The following is a 15,419-nucleotide window of genomic DNA, read 5'->3' as shown; positions in this document are numbered from 1 at the left end:
TAGCACATAATGTAGATATACACTTAAGGAAATATGGTGAGACGAAGAGCTGTTTGGGATTGAGGCACACTAGTCCTTCCCACTGGAAGTTGTTATCCAAAATTGCTTTGGTCTTTAAGTTTTTGAGATGTGTGGTACTACAATCCCTTTTTCTCAACTCCCATGAGGGCTAGATGCTGTTGTTTTGGGGTTGGGTGGGTTAAAGAGAACACAACTCCCCCTCCTCAGATTCTAAGAAGTTGAGTACTCTTCCATGATATGAAAAACATGGAGTATCAACTGGGTGGGGTGGGGGGGGTTGTATTTATCTTACATTTTAAAGCATAAGCTAAAGTTCACAGCACAAACAACTTATACATTCCAACAAGAGCAGTAATTAATATTCAGACTGCTGTAAAATCAGAACCAAAAAGATAGCAAGCACTTAAACGCAACCTTCTAGGAAAAAGCAGTTCCCAAAGTGCACCAAAGTTTTCTCAATCCTAATTGTTCCAAATCCACAAATAATTAATCAAATAAATTAAGGCTTTAAGGACACAGTCCTATGCGTTGAGCCTTTGCAAGACCTTACGAGACAGCCCTGCCAGGCTGAAGCTAGCCAGAGGTGATCTTTGCCTCCCCTTCATCTGATTGCTGATATTTTCACTGGAGGTTTTTTTTTTTGCCCATCCAGTGATGGCATTTTAAAAAGAATGGGAAGGAGGCTGGCATAGGCTCAGCATAGCTCGTATCCTGGCCTTTCTGGTCTCCACCGCTCTCTGTCCACTGGAACACCACATTTACCCCCCTCCCTGAGGTTGATTCTGCGACCTCAGAAGACAGCCAGCGTGGCTCTTTCTACACTGGTAGCAAGGGGTCGGAGTAGGAGGTTCAGATCTCTGACTCCTCCTTCCGAGGTTGGAGTTCAGCCTCTGACCTCGGTGGAAAGAGACCCCACTATCCTCTGATCCCTCAGACAATGTCTGTGGGTCACAGGATTGCCCCTAAAACACATGCAGAATGCACTTTTAATTGCAAATCTTTTCAATCTGAGCTTTTAGAAACCTATAGAACTGAAAGATTGAGCTACCCTATATGAACACATTTTAGTATGCGGAGAATTATACATTCTCTATCTCCCCTGGACTCGTACTTTGCTAGAAATTCTCATTTACTTAAATTATTTAAGGGCATTTAATTGCTGGATGGCATGCTTGTAAGCCTAGTAGGTTTGCTTGCTGCTTGCACCTTTCTGCTGGCTCAGTTCTTACTAAAGCCCTATGGGTTTCAAGGAGATTTGCTCATGACTTATTTAAGCACTAAATGGAATGGTAAAGGCCTGCTGCTATTATATAGAGTGACAGGGAGAGTGCTAGTCCTTTCTTGCATTTTTGCTACTAAATAATGTGAAGGCACATCCTACAATTTAAATTGAGACCAATTCCTCTTAAAAGGAACTGCAAATTTAATATACTCCCCCCTCTTCCCTAGTTCTTTCATAGCACAGGTTTGAACCTCAACTTGATTTGAAATTACCTGGCATTCCATAGGCATCCTAGCACAAGGAATTGAGTTCAGAGTTCTAGGGTTTCTCTAAACAAGGGATTTATAGTACGCTCATGATTGGCCACTCACAGATGTTTGCGGGTACATTACATGATGTTGTCAACAGCTAGGATGTCCCCCACAGTTTCCCCCAGTAATCCTGTTTTTAAAAACCACAGAGATAATCCATTATCTAATTTATGAAGGGATTTATTCTGCTACTGGGTGGCACTGTTTCATTTAAAAGAATAGGCTGCAATAACATTCTCTTTTCAATTCAAAATCGTATGATTGCCACTGGTTACTGTCTGAAGGAGCCCTGAAGGCACAAAGACCTGAAAAAAAGAAATCCAGACTCTCTTAATGAGACACTCCTAATCATTTCTTCCTATTCTCTTGTTTTTTATACAAGACCCTTTAAAAGCAGAAACATGTCAGTGTAAGTACCTACCTTTGTAGCCGTTGTGCACATAGCTGCTGCACCTGGTCCTGTTGCTTTGGTGAGAGGGGAGTAGAGATGCTGCTGGCACTCAAGCTCTGGAACTGAAAATGAAGTTATTTGCAGGTGCTTAATAAATAAAGGCCCCAAATGCTGTCAGCCCACAAAACCAAAAGTTTAAACGCCAGCCTACCAACATGTATGTATCTATGGCCAAAAGAGCCCAGCTGGATGAGACCAAAGTCCATCTAGGCCAGCATCCTGCTCCCGTGACCAACAATATCAGCCTTCCCCAACTTGGTGCCCTCCTGATGTTTAGGAATATAACTCCCACCATTCCTATCCATTGCCCGTGCTGGTTAGGGCTTATGGAAATGGAAGGCTACAACATCTGGTGACGGTGGGGAAACATCAGGTTGATAAAGGCTGAACTAGATGCTTCTCTAAGAAGCCGGGAATGACAAGCAACAACCTCACAACTGCAACAGGCATTCAGTGGCTTCTTGCTTTGGAACACAGACATTCCTACTAGCTCTTGTGGCTCTTAAAAGACCTATCCTGCATGAAATTGTCTGATTCTCTTTTATTTAAATACAGTCTTGTATTTAACAACTCACCTAGTCACTATAGGCAACAAGGGATCCCATGCAGGTGATGGTTTCTGGGCTTGCCACAGTAGAACGGACATTCCGTCCTTTGCAACCAACATGGAAATGCACAAGCTGGTATGAGATCAGAATGAACTACTCTTCCTTCACCCATCTATTTAGTTCTGATGCTAGCCACAGAGGAAGGAAAAACCCCTTCCTCTGCAATCAGCACAGAAATCAAGAGAAAGGACCGTTCATTTATTTCTTCTCTGCCAGTCCACTTAGAAGAAAATCTTTTCCCCATGTTGGATATGGTAGAGAGGGCTTCTCTTCCTGTGTACTCAGCAATTAGTTTCATAGTAGGCGAGCATTTATTTTTTTTGCAGTCTAGTAACTTCTATGGATTATTTACATGGATCTCAACCAGCAGTCATTACATTGTGTAACAGCAAATTCCACAAGTAAATTATACAGTGTGTGAAGAAGTGCTTCTGTTTGACTGTCCTCAGTCTACTGGCAAACTATTTCATTGGCTGACCCTGAGTTCTAGTATTATGGGCATGATAGAGAGGGGAAAAAACCTCATTTGAGGCACATTGACAACTTGAAAGCAAAAAAACAAATATCTTACTCGAAATCTTTCCTGATTGCCCACCTGGAGATAATTCCTTATACACTGCTAGCAGGTGAGTGGCTACTATTGCAAGCCTGATGGAACATCTCCTTCAGAATTTGAAAGTCAACTTTTTGGACTTTTGAGAAACGGAGCAAACTGAAACATTACACAGTTCTAAGACCATACAGTATGGTGCTGAGTACCCAGTGCTAAAGCTAATGGAAATGGAATGGTATAAGCAGTAGCTTAGTCATTACAACCATTGGCAAAGAGGGACTAGTTTTCGTCCAACATAAATAGCAATCTAGAACAAATATCTACAGTGTAAACAGGATAAACTGCACTCAGATGTTATTGCAAACAGTCAACAGCCTTGATGCACCTGTTCTTTAAAATCATGCCTGAGCTAAGCCTGGCTTTCTGCAAGAGGCACTATATACCTCATTGGAGAGACATGGGATGTATTAAAAGCACAGAGGGCTGACTGGAGAACCAGATATGATGCAGGTCTCCAGACACACATTTTAGTGTTTTGCAGACAACCATGATTCCAACCACAATACTTAACTGTTTTTGCTCCTAGGACATGGGAAACAATATATTCAGAAGATGCCTGTGGTTCAGGGATCTCATTTGCCTCAAACACGTCTTGCCAATAGTTGACCAGATCAGCAGCTGTAACTGTACCTGCCTTATAAAAGGAATACTGCCTTAGCAGTCTGTGGCAGGGATTGTGGATGGAGCCTTTGGCAGGACTTGTTCCAAAATGTCCACAGTCAGGAAACAAACACAAAAGCTTTCTGTAAAATGAGCCAGTGAGAAGTTTCATGGCTCCAGTAAGTAACAATTTCCAAGGATGAGAACCGGCTCTCTTTTTCTGGACCACCACAGTATCCTGGAAGCCTCTATCAGCAGTCCGGTTTAAGAACATGTATCATCATTGCAGAATGCTCCAATCTCATCATTCCTTATACAGTCAAACATCAGTGCAAGACTTCACATGCCCTCTTGTCCTGGCAAGCACTCAGATGATTCATTTGTGCTGTAGTAAGATAGAGAAAGTGAGACAACCAAAGGGGATCTTCTCAGATTAAAAACAGATTCACTTCCCACACAGGCTAGAATAATAATTTAAAAAGAGGTCATTATGAAAACAGCTTAGATGAATCCATGTTATATACCTGGAGAACGCAGAACACATAACATATTCCTCTTTCCACAACTGTGGTTCTAATCATATTTGTGTAGATTACCACTGAAACTGCCTAGATGTGCTTTCCTAAAGCATGCCAGGCAAAAGGACACTTCATATGTTTCAGAATTCCTACTCAGAAGAAACTTTGAACCCACACTATACACAACACATTTCCCAATACACTTACGCAGTGTGCATTTGTTGTGTGCGATGATCATAGAATCATAGAGTTGGAAGGGGCCTATAAGGCCATCGAGTCCAACCCCCTGCTCAATGTAGAAATCCACCCTAAAGCATCCCTGACAGATGGTTGTCCAGCTGCCTCTTGAATGCCTCTAGTGTGGGAGAGCCCACAACCTCCCTAGGTAACTGGTTCCACTGTCGTACTGCTCTAACAGTCAGGAAGTTTTCCCTGATATCCAGCCGGAATCTGGCTTCCTGTAACTTGAGCCCATTATTCCGTGTCCTGCACTCTGGGATGATCGAGAAGAGATCCTGGCCCTCCTCTGTGTGACAACCTTTTAAGTATTTGAAGAGTGCTATCATGTCTCCCCTCAATCTTCTCTTCTCCAGCTAAACATGAAATCTCCATGTAGATTTCACATTAAGAGTATCTCATGTGTGAAGTGACCTATAGCTTGGCTTATAGATCCCAAATATGTTTATATGGGAGAAGCAAGACGCAATTAACGCCGGGGTGGGCAGACTTCAGACTTGTGGGATCAGTTTTGTTTTTTACTCCACTCCAAAGATCCACCACCCAGAGCCAGCTGCAAGATATATGCTTAGAATTAAAGAATAGGAGTCCTCTGGCACATTATGAGCCTAGGAATTTGTTTTCAATACTAGAATTGAATTGAACTCACACGTCCACTCTCCTGGTTTGACAAAGTTCTTCCCATTTCAGCAACTTAATTTAGGTGGAAAACTTAATTTTGTGGATGTTATTGTTAAACAATTAGGAATGGGAAACCCTTGCAGATCTACTGCAAATCATCTACCCCTTATTTAAGATGTATTTGAGTAGGATATGGGATCCATCCATTTTACATGAGTAAGACTCTCATTTCAGCAGTTTTAAACTGAACTGACTATAAAACATTGCTTTTAAATATATATCTTAGTGTGTGCTTTTATATCTATTTATCTATATACATATCAGGGTGTTCGTTTATATTTTTATGCTTGACCAAGTTATAAGTGAATAGGTCCCCAGCCCTTCCTTAGGTAAGAAGTAACAGAAAGCTGATATACTGGAAATAATGCATGGGAATACAGGAGGTGGTGGGGAATAGAATCAATAACAGGAAGAACAGTATATTAAGGGCACAATCCTATCAGTTGCTCCCTCAGTGATCAGAAACCGTCAAACTCGGGAGTGACCTTCCAATGCATGGCGGGAAGAGTGGCAGAGGCAATCTTTGCTCTCCACCCCCCCCCCATCCTCCCACCCTGCAGCTTTTGCTAGGTGTGCTTTTTATTCCGTCTAGTGAGGCCACTTCGGATAGAGTGGGAAGGAGACTGGAAGAGGGTCAGGATAAGTTGTGTCCTAGCCTCTCCAGTTTCCTGCCCTCTCTGCCTACCGGAATGCCCCCTCCTTCCCCTCTCCGAAGTAGAGTTTCCAACAACTGAGAGGCAGCCAGCATGGTTAGGTTCATGCAAACTGCAAGGGGTCGGGGTCGGATATCCGACTACCCTCCCCCTCCCAAGGGCAGAGTGCTGTTTCTATGGAAGGATTTTATGAGGAACCCTATGGTCCCTGGGATGCTATCTCCCCAAAATAAGGAAACAGCTCTTGGACAGTGAAAAGAGTCAAAACAGTCTGTAAGAGCTGAAAATTGTATGATACAGCTATTGTTTCCCATATACAAGCCTTATTCAGGCATTTGAATAGACTCTGTTCAATCGTGTACAATGGAGATGTGAAGGGGCAGGGAGGATGAGCACACCAGTTCCTCTTCTAGCTAAACAGGCTGTTGCAGCGCTACTACAGAAACTTGTGCATGGAGATTATAATGGAAGAAACAGTCATACTTCTAGCAATGAGGCCTACCTCTATTATACTACCACTTTCAGTTCTGAAGATATCACCATCTGTCTGCAGTAGCCTTACTCTAATAGTGTAAGACTGTCTGCAGTAGTCTTACTCTGATAGTGTAAGGGGGCAACAAGCTAGCTCTGCCCTTTATGCAGGGTGCCTTTTGTATCTGTGTGGGCTCCACGATCAACATCACATGTGGAAACTACACAGAGACAACAGATTCCCTGCTGCCAACATTTGAAAAATGTAGTATGCTGAGTACAGAGCGAGAGCATCTTTCATTGTACCAGCTATCAGAATGCCTGAATAGGCCTTTTGAGACACAGAGATGCCAGAAGATGCCAGCCTTTTCTCCAGAATCCTTTCAATCCTAAACCACAATAGATTGCATCCAGGGTGCGTTGCATTTAGTTCCTGCTGACATCAATGGAACTTAATCTTTGTCGAGATGTAACTTTTTCACATTTATTTCAATAAGTTCAACAAACCTAATCTAGACCCAACCCTTTATTCATTTGATGGAAGACTGAGTGGTGACTTCTTTAAAATCCCTTTCAGGTTAACCCCAATGAAATTTAGAGAAATCTCCAGTCCTCACGCAGCGCTTTGTTCCCCAATCAATACAGCCGAGAAAAATATATACAGAAAATTAAAAGCATAGCAACAAACAAATACACATCAAATAAAACACGTAAACTAAGTTGGCTTAAGCATAGTATCCTATTTAACGGTCGGGTGGGGAGAGGGAAATCAGTAATGTACACCTTCCTTCAGGTGAGAAGTTTGTTAACATGAAGTCGAGGGTGGGTTTTGTTTACCTGTTAATTGACAAAGGCGTCAATGTAACCACTGCGTTCCTTACAGAAGAAGATAAGACTTACGAGCAAGTTGGAAGAGGTCCTGAGCACGGTACTTCCGGTTAAGGTTACAGGCAATACAGCTGTACGGCTAACAACGATGCCGCAATAAAGTTCCTAGAGAGCCGAAGCCCCACCTCCTGCAAGCATCCTCGCACATGCAGGACGCGATAGCAAGACAAGGGAGACCCCGCGTGGAAGCAAGAGCCAGCTACAGCAATCCTTCTCGAAGGAATAATATACGCTATGCAACGAAGTTAAAGTATCTGGTGAAGTCGTGCAATCCGATCCTTTGCAAATTCACTCGGTAAGTCATACTACGATCAGTATTTCATAGGAGAGTAACCTTATGCCTACCACTTGAATGCAGGAGTGCCTCCCCCACGCCCCGAGCATTGAATGGAAAAGCTCCTAAATCTGATAAAGTAGCACTGGAATTATGTTGTTATTCCTGTACTGTTTGTGAGTTTATTGCCTGTCTTTTGATGTTTTCTCTAAAGTACTATCTCCTGTTATTATTTCATGTTAGTGTTCTGTTTTCGTTGTGTTTAAAGCGAACCAAATGGAATCTAAGAGTTTGACACCCCAAACGGCAAGTGATCCAGTACTGGTGTTTAACTTGTTGCTGTAAGCTCTGAATTCAGATCCCAGCTCAGCCATAAAGTCATATATGGCCTCTTCAGATGACATTTCAGGCTCTGTGGTTAATGAAACTGTAGTTCTCTGGGGTTTGCACTAACCACGAGCCATGCTGTTGCACACAACACTTTAAGCCACTGTTAGAGCCGCTAACCCTGCTGCAGATGGTCTGACTGTGGTTAGTGAGTGAGCAGGGATTAGTAAAATGCATTGCATAAGACACCTTAAACCCTGCTGCTTAACCAAAAGCCTTAACATACAAGGTTTATTTATTTAATTTATTTATTAAATTTATATACCGCCCCATAGCCGAAGCTCTTTGGGCAGTTTACAAAAGTTAAAAAACAGTGGACATTAAAAAGTATACAAAATCTAAAACCATCAAAAAATATAAAAACAACAGTATACAGTATCCATTTTAAACAACAGTTCTAGGGTCCATTAAAAAACAAACAAACTTAGCATATGTTGTTAAATGCTGTTAAATGCCTGGGAGAAGAGAAAGGTCTTGACCTGGCGCCGAAAAGATAACAATGTTGGCGCCAGGCGAGCCTCACCGAGGAGATCATTCCATAATTGGGGGGCCACCACTGAGAAGGCTATCTCCCTTGTTGCCATCCTTCAAGCTTCCCTTGGAGTAGGCACTCGAAGGAGGACCTTAGATGTTGAGCATAGTGTACGGGTAGGTTCATGTCGGGAGAGGCGTTCCGTCAGGTACTGTGGTCCCAAACCATGTAAGGCTTTATAGGTTTAAACCAGCACCTTGAATTGGGCTCAGAAACGTATAGGTAGCCAATGCAAGTGGGCCAGAATCGGTGTTATATGTTTGAAACTTCTGGTTCCAGTTATCAATCTGGCCGCTGCATTTTGCACAAGCTGCAGCTTCCGAACCGTCTTCAAAGGCTGCCCCACGTAGAGGGCATTGCAGTAATCTAATTTGGAGGTTACCAGAGCATGGACAACTGAAGCTAGGTTATTCCTGTCCAGATAGGGGCATAGCTGGGCCAGCAAACGGAATTGGTAGAAGGCACTCCATGCCACTGACGCCACCTGGGCCTCAAGTGACAGAGATGGTTCTAGGAGAACCCCCAAGCTACGAACCTGCTCCTTCAGGTGGAGTGCAACCCCATCCAGAACAGGTTGAACACCCACCATCTGACCAGAAGACCCACCCACCAGCAGCATCTCAGTCTTGTCTGGATTGAGTTTCAGTTTATTAGCCCTCATCCAGTCCATTGTCTCAGCCAGGCACTGGTTCAGCACATCCACAGCCTCACCTGATGAAGATGAAAAGGAGAAGTAGAGCTGCGTGTCATCAGCGTACTGATGACAACGCACTCCAAAACTCCGGATGACTGCACCCAACGGTTTCATGTACATGTTAAACAGCATGGGGGACAAGACCGACCCCTGCGGAACCCCATACTGGAGAATCCACGGGGCCGAGCAATGTTCCCCAAGCACCACCTTCTGGTGCTGACCAGCCAAGTAGGAGCGGAACCACTGCAGTGCAGTACCTCCAACTCAGCCAGACGTTCCAGAAGGATACCATGGTCGATGGTATCGAAAGCCACTGAGAGATCAAGGAGAATCAACACAGTCACACTCCCCCTGTCTTTTTCCTGACATAGGTCATCATACAGGGCGACCAAGGCTGTTTCCATGCCAAAACCAGGCCTGAAACCTGACTGAAATGGATCCAGATAATCAGTGTTATCCAAGAGTGTCTGGAGTTTAAGGTGTTTTCTAAACAGGCCCGTAAGGTGGTTTGCAAACCCACATAAGAAACAGTAAAAAGAAAAAGCTAATATTTAAAAAGAGTAGGAACTAAAATACCAAGCCAGAACAATCTTCAATAAAAAGCAGAGGGAAATAATAAAAAAGAGAATTTTTAGGGCTTACTTAAAAGAAACCACACACTTGCTGCCTGAGGGAAATCCAAATCTACTGCAAAAAAGGTCCAGTCTTTGATGCTCACCAGTATGATAGCTCTTAAAGGCAGAACTGAGAGCAGAGCTTCCAAGAGCAGGTTTGTATGGTCAAAGACTTTCTTTGGGCTCAGACTGTTTAAGTCAGGGGTGGACAACTTGTTCTCCGCCATGTGCTTTGGGCTACAGCTCTCATCACTGCTAGCCAGCATAGCCAATGGTGAGGAATGATGGGAGTTGTAAGTCAAAATATCTGGAGGGCCACAAGTTCCCCACCTCTGGATTAAGACTTTCCCAATCTGGTGCTCCTCAGATGTTCTGGGCTACAACTTCCTTCAAGCCCAGCCAGCATGGTCAATAGTCAGGCATAATGGAAGTTGTAGTCTGAAACATCTGGAGTTTATATTTTAGAAATAGCCTATGACCAAAGTATGGAGTCTAATATTCACAAACACTAATGCAGATTAGTAGCATCATTCCATTCATTAACTATAAGTGATAACTATAAGTGTATATAACTATAAGTGATAACTATAACAGTCCTATATATCAGAGTCTTGTAGTATTTTAAAGACTACCACATTTATTCTGGCATAAGCTTTTGTGAACATTGTCCACTTCATCAGATGCAGGAATGGACAGTGTCCATGAAAGCTTATGCTAGAATAAATGTGGTGGTCTTCAAGGTGTCACAAGACTGTGGTTTTTGCAGCAACGGATTAATGCAGCTGCCACTCTGGAAATCCTATACATGTTTACTCAAAAGTAAGGCCCATTGGATTCAATGGGAGTTACTCCTAGGTAAGTATGTATGAGTTTGCAGCCTAAAGTGTAGTGAACTTTGAGAGTGGGGGGTTCTATTGTTAAGCCATTTTAACCACCCTCATTGCTATCTGAATGAAATAACTGCTCGTGAAGTATAATTATGGTGATTCATTGTATGCATGATGAGTGGGAGCAGAGATCTTGGAGTGGTGCTTTGGAGACAGTTGCTGGGGGGAGGGGGCTCCTCCCCTCATGTAACACCTCATTAAGAGGAAAGTGTATGAACCTTGGCATATTGTCTCTGAGCATGTGCAGAATGTCTGCCTCGAAAAAGAAGTTAAAACAAGAAAAAAATACATCTTCTAGAACAGCCTTCCCCAAAACAGTGCCTCGATATGTTTTGGAGGTGAACTCCCATCAGCCGCAGCCAGAGAATCTTGTGAATTGTATTCTAAAACATCTGGAGGGCACCAGGTTGGGGACAGCACCTATAGAAAATAGAATTGGCAACCCGACCAGGCGAGAAGCACTTTGCAAAGAAAAAAACTCTTCTTGCTCAAGGTGGTGGATTTACTCTGGCAAATGTGGAGACAGAAGGGAATACTATAAAGGAGAAACACAATTGGCCATTGGAGGCTGGTGGCTCCGCTTTTGGTAGGGCTGTGAAGCCACTCTGGGTTTCAGTCAGAACCAGCCAGAAGGCTAAAGGAGCTCTGGCTGGTTCTAACTAAAACTCAGCGTGGATTCACAGCCCCACCGAAATCGGAGCCACCAGCCTCCACTGAAAGCGGCTCCTTCACCCTGCCAGGCGCCCGGGCTTTCTCTGGCTGACAGTGAGGCCCGTACAAATCCTGGCTTCTCATTGCCGAACTTCCGAGCTTGCAGCAGCGATCTTCCCCTGCGTGAGTGACACCCCCGCCGGCCCAATCCTGAGCTAAAGCGCTGTCCTCTACTAGCCAATCGCAGGGAAAGAGGAGATCAAAGCAGAACATCAAGAGGGCCGGCGTCGGGAGGGGGCCGGGCTCCTCCGAGCATCTCGGAAATCACAATGGCAAGTAAGGCCATGACAGCCGCCGCCGCTGTTGCCTCTCCGGTGCAGGTAATCTGAACAGCTTGCAAAGCCCCAGAGAGCCGAGGCAGCCCTGCCTGCCGCAAGCCAATCCGATTTGCTGCGGTCCCTCTGGGCAGCCATTGAAGGCGGCTTTCTGCAGAGGAGAGGGGGGCAGATTCTTCCCATCTCCACCACCAGCACACGCATCCACGGTCCTCCCCCTCCCCGCCAGTCACTCTCCCAAGTTCTGGGGAGGGAAGGGCGGGTCAGGCCAGATCACCTGCGTTGCAAAAGACCCCCACACCCACCCACCCGGTGGGGGGATTAAGTCCCTAGCAGCGGGGAGGGGGAATGCCCTCTCCCCTGGCTGCAGCGAGCTTGGCCTGAGGGCGTCTTTCCCAGTCTGAAGTGGGCTCCTGGAACTAGCAGGGGACTGGACGACTCCTCGTCTGGGAATCATCTCAGTAAGTGCTAAGGCCAGGTTTTGGTTTAGGGTGTTAACAAGGGGGTTAATCTCTTCAGCAGGCCACAGGGATTGAGGGAGAGCCTGAGTGTCAGCCATCCCTGCACATCGACCCCCCAAGTAATTTTAAAACCCTGCATCCTGTCTGCTGCATTAGCTGATGTCTGCTCAGGTCCACTATTTCACACCACTTCCCTCCAGGGCTGCTTTTCCCTTCCTCTGTAGTATTAACCATTGGGGGAAATGTGACAAGTGGAAGCTGGGGCAGATCTACACCAAGCAGGATATGACACTGTGAAAATGGTTTGAAAACTGTATATGGAATGTGTCCTGGGGCCCAACAGTTGTCACTACTGTTATAAACTGTTTTAAAACAGTAGTGTAGATCCTGTCTAGAGTTAGTTGAGAATTGACTCCTTATGAATATCCCCATGCATGGTAACAAGGAAAATGCTGTCCATATGAAGTTCCTCTTCTGGAGGGTGGGAGAAAGTGCATCTTGTTGCAAGCATTGCTAACTAGGTAATGGGTCCTGGCGTTCAGATGTTCAGCAGGGCCTTCAAGAATCAGAGTGGGTGGCTCCCCCAGATATACAGAAACATAACCTGGCTATAGGTAAAAAGTTTGGTTTCTGTCAGTTTTGTTTCATGTTTTGGCCACACAGTTCTCACCATGAATAGTGTGGTGAGGGAAGGTTGCTTGAGAAAATAGATTTCTATATGCTATATAACAGGGATGTTGAACCTCTTTCAGCCTGAGGGCCGAATTCTGTTTCAGCAGGGGCATTGCTAGGTCCTTAAAAGTATAGGGCACAGGCCCATAACACAAGTTTGTATGTGCTAGAGATGTGTACCCACCCATCCCGCTTAGACTTAGTCCCTGATTTGGTGCTTCAGAAGACATCCTGTTTCTGCACAGGCCAATTTGGAGTTGGTCCACTGTGACTCACTACCCAACCCAAGTCAGGGTTCAGAAACCCGTGGCTTCGTGCTTCCTGCTGACTGTCATGGGATTTTATTTTTAATTTTTTAAAAATCTAACTTTTTTTCTTTTAGCCAAAGTTGAATGATAGCTGCAGGCATTGTAGACCCTAGGGAGGAGCTCATACCTGTCCCACATCAGAAAAATAGGTGCAGTTTTTTTTTTCTGCTACGTGCCGTTATATTTGGATATTCTTTTAAAGGAAAGTGCCCATAACTATATCTTGGCAGAATTGGATGAAAATGTCAGGATTAGTTGCCCAATCCGAGGAGATCATGTTTCCCAGATAGCAGAGTGATAACCAAAAGGGGTTTTGTGCAAGAGCAGCCTTGACATTTTGAGGTTCTCCAAAAGGTGACATACATTACTCATCTCCCTCTGTTCTTTATGGACCATGTACAGAAAATTGCAATCAGCCTAGATGTGTTCCTAAGTAAGAAAGTAGCAAAGTTTCAGTAGGATAGGTGCAGCAGTTAATGTGGAAGCAGACTTTTCCAATTTGGAAGGGAGAGAGATGCTGCATTCAGACAACATGATAGTCAACAGTGGGGTCATAATCAACTCAACAGTTGTTCAATCATGGTGTGAATTAGCATTGAGTTGACTATTAGTCCACGCTGAGTTGACTCATTCATCCCTGCTCTCTCTCTCCTTAGTTCTTCCACTAGTATTCCATCAGCCATTGCTGCCAAAAATCTATCCTGCCAGCTGGACTAGAGTGGCAGCCACCGCTTTGACCGCTCTTGTCTTGCAACACTTTAGCTGGCGAAATAACCAATGGTGGCTGAGGAAATAACCAGTGGTACCTTCCACACAGCATGATAACCAACGGTGGTTCAAAAGGTCAACTCTGCACAGCGTTGGTTATTTGCATTGGTTATTTTGGCTAAATAACTAACCATTGGTTAAAAAACTCCCTCCACGCAACACGATAACCTATGGTAGGTTAAATAAGCAACCGTCAACTAGTTAAACCACCATTGGTTATCGTGTTGTCTGAACCCAGTCAGAGAGAGAGAGAGAGAGAATGCAAATTTAGAATAACTAGAATTTATTTACATTTCAACAATGTTAGCAACTGTGAGAGTTGTACAGACTTAAACTTTAACTTTATGAGGTGAGGTGGCTAAGGATTTTTTCTTGCTTTTTTAAAACCGTAAAACCTATTTAAAACTTCGGCGCCTCCTGGATCATGACATCACATAGTACTAATTCTCCTTTTGATATAATGTGCTGCATGCAACTATATGTGAGAAGTTAAAGTGGAGGGGGAGAAAGACGTTTGTGGAGGCCAAGTAAGCCTTCACTGTGCTGAAGCTACTGAACTTCTACAGAAGCCAAAGTTTCCGATTTGGGGCAGTAAAATCATGTGCTGTATGAAATTTCATTATTTCACAGGGAGCCCTTCTTTCACTTCCCCCTCCCTCTTCAAAATGTCACTGCAAGCAAGCTCCCCGCAGTGGGCATGTAAGAGTAGAAAAGTAGGGAGAAAGAAAAAACAAAGAGCACATTGGGAGGAAAGGTGGCAGTCTCCTCTCTGGTTTAAAAGGCTGGTGCACAGACAAGAAGATCCAGGGCACATGCTGTGGTGTGCCATTGTATAACAATGCCCATGCATTTTGGAAAAGATATAGGGGGCACATTCCAGTAATGGGAGGGACCAAAGGGAAAAGGGGTGGTGCCAAAATACCAGCTTATTTTAGCTTAAAGCTCTTCCTGCTGGTAGCAGCCTTAGGAAAGGCATGTCAACCTTTTACAATGCAGGGGAAAACTGCAGAAAAACCAGGAAACCGTCAAACAATTGGTGTTTGGGGAGAAAGGGGGTGGGGGCAGGAGAAAGGGGCATGGCTGTCTGGCAACCTTGGATGGCCAGATTTGGCCCTGGGCCAGAGCTTCTGGTCCAGTACTACAAAGTGTCCAAATTGCCTTTCCTTTTACCTTGGGATAGGCAACTTGCACCCCTCCAAATATTTTCGCCTATAACTCCCATCATCCCTCACCATTGGCTATGCTGGCTAAGGCTGATGGGAGTTGTAGGATGAAACACCTGGAGGGCCACAAGTTGCCCAGCCCTCATTCTCTCAAGTGTGTTTCTCCATTGGAACAGAGTTTTTTCTGAGGGTCTGTAGGCAAAAGGATGACTCAGGAAGTGCAGCGTTAATAAGTATGTAATAATGGGCAGAGAATCTTAACTATATATGTACAGTGTGACTGACTGAATTTGAAGTGGCTGTTGGCTGCCCTGGGAAGGGATGGTGTGGTCAAAGTCTTACTTCAGTTGACAGTTGCAACATTATTAAGGCAAAAACAGTGTCATAAAACCCAAGGAA

General features: G+C 44.4%; 1 protein-coding gene across 2 annotated transcripts in view; it reads right to left on the bottom strand.

Annotated features, from left to right (window-relative positions):
• HEMK1 (HemK methyltransferase family member 1) overlaps positions 1-7,329 on the bottom strand; it is a 50,478-nt gene extending 43,149 nt beyond the window's left edge. Inside the window, exons 1-3 of one of the 2 annotated variants that reach the window (XM_063121107.1) lie at positions 7,287-7,329; positions 3,738-4,211; positions 1,976-2,067 (exon numbers count right to left, since the gene is read on the bottom strand). In XM_063121107.1, coding sequence (XP_062977177.1) covers positions 1,976-2,067; positions 3,738-4,100 — 455 coding nt within the window. In that variant the 5' untranslated portion in view covers positions 4,101-4,211; positions 7,287-7,329. Of the gene's footprint in view, positions 1-1,975; positions 2,068-3,737; positions 4,212-7,223 lie in introns of both variants that reach the window. The other variant, XM_063121106.1, reaches the window with a different exon arrangement.
• Between the last annotated feature and the right edge of the window lie 8,090 nt (positions 7,330-15,419).

Source organism: Elgaria multicarinata, chromosome 3, assembly GCF_023053635.1.
Source record: "Elgaria multicarinata webbii isolate HBS135686 ecotype San Diego chromosome 3, rElgMul1.1.pri, whole genome shotgun sequence".
Lineage (NCBI taxonomy): Eukaryota > Metazoa > Chordata > Lepidosauria > Squamata > Anguidae > Elgaria > Elgaria multicarinata.
Note: the sequence above shows the minus strand (reverse complement) of the source record. Positions and strands in the feature narration are given on the sequence as shown.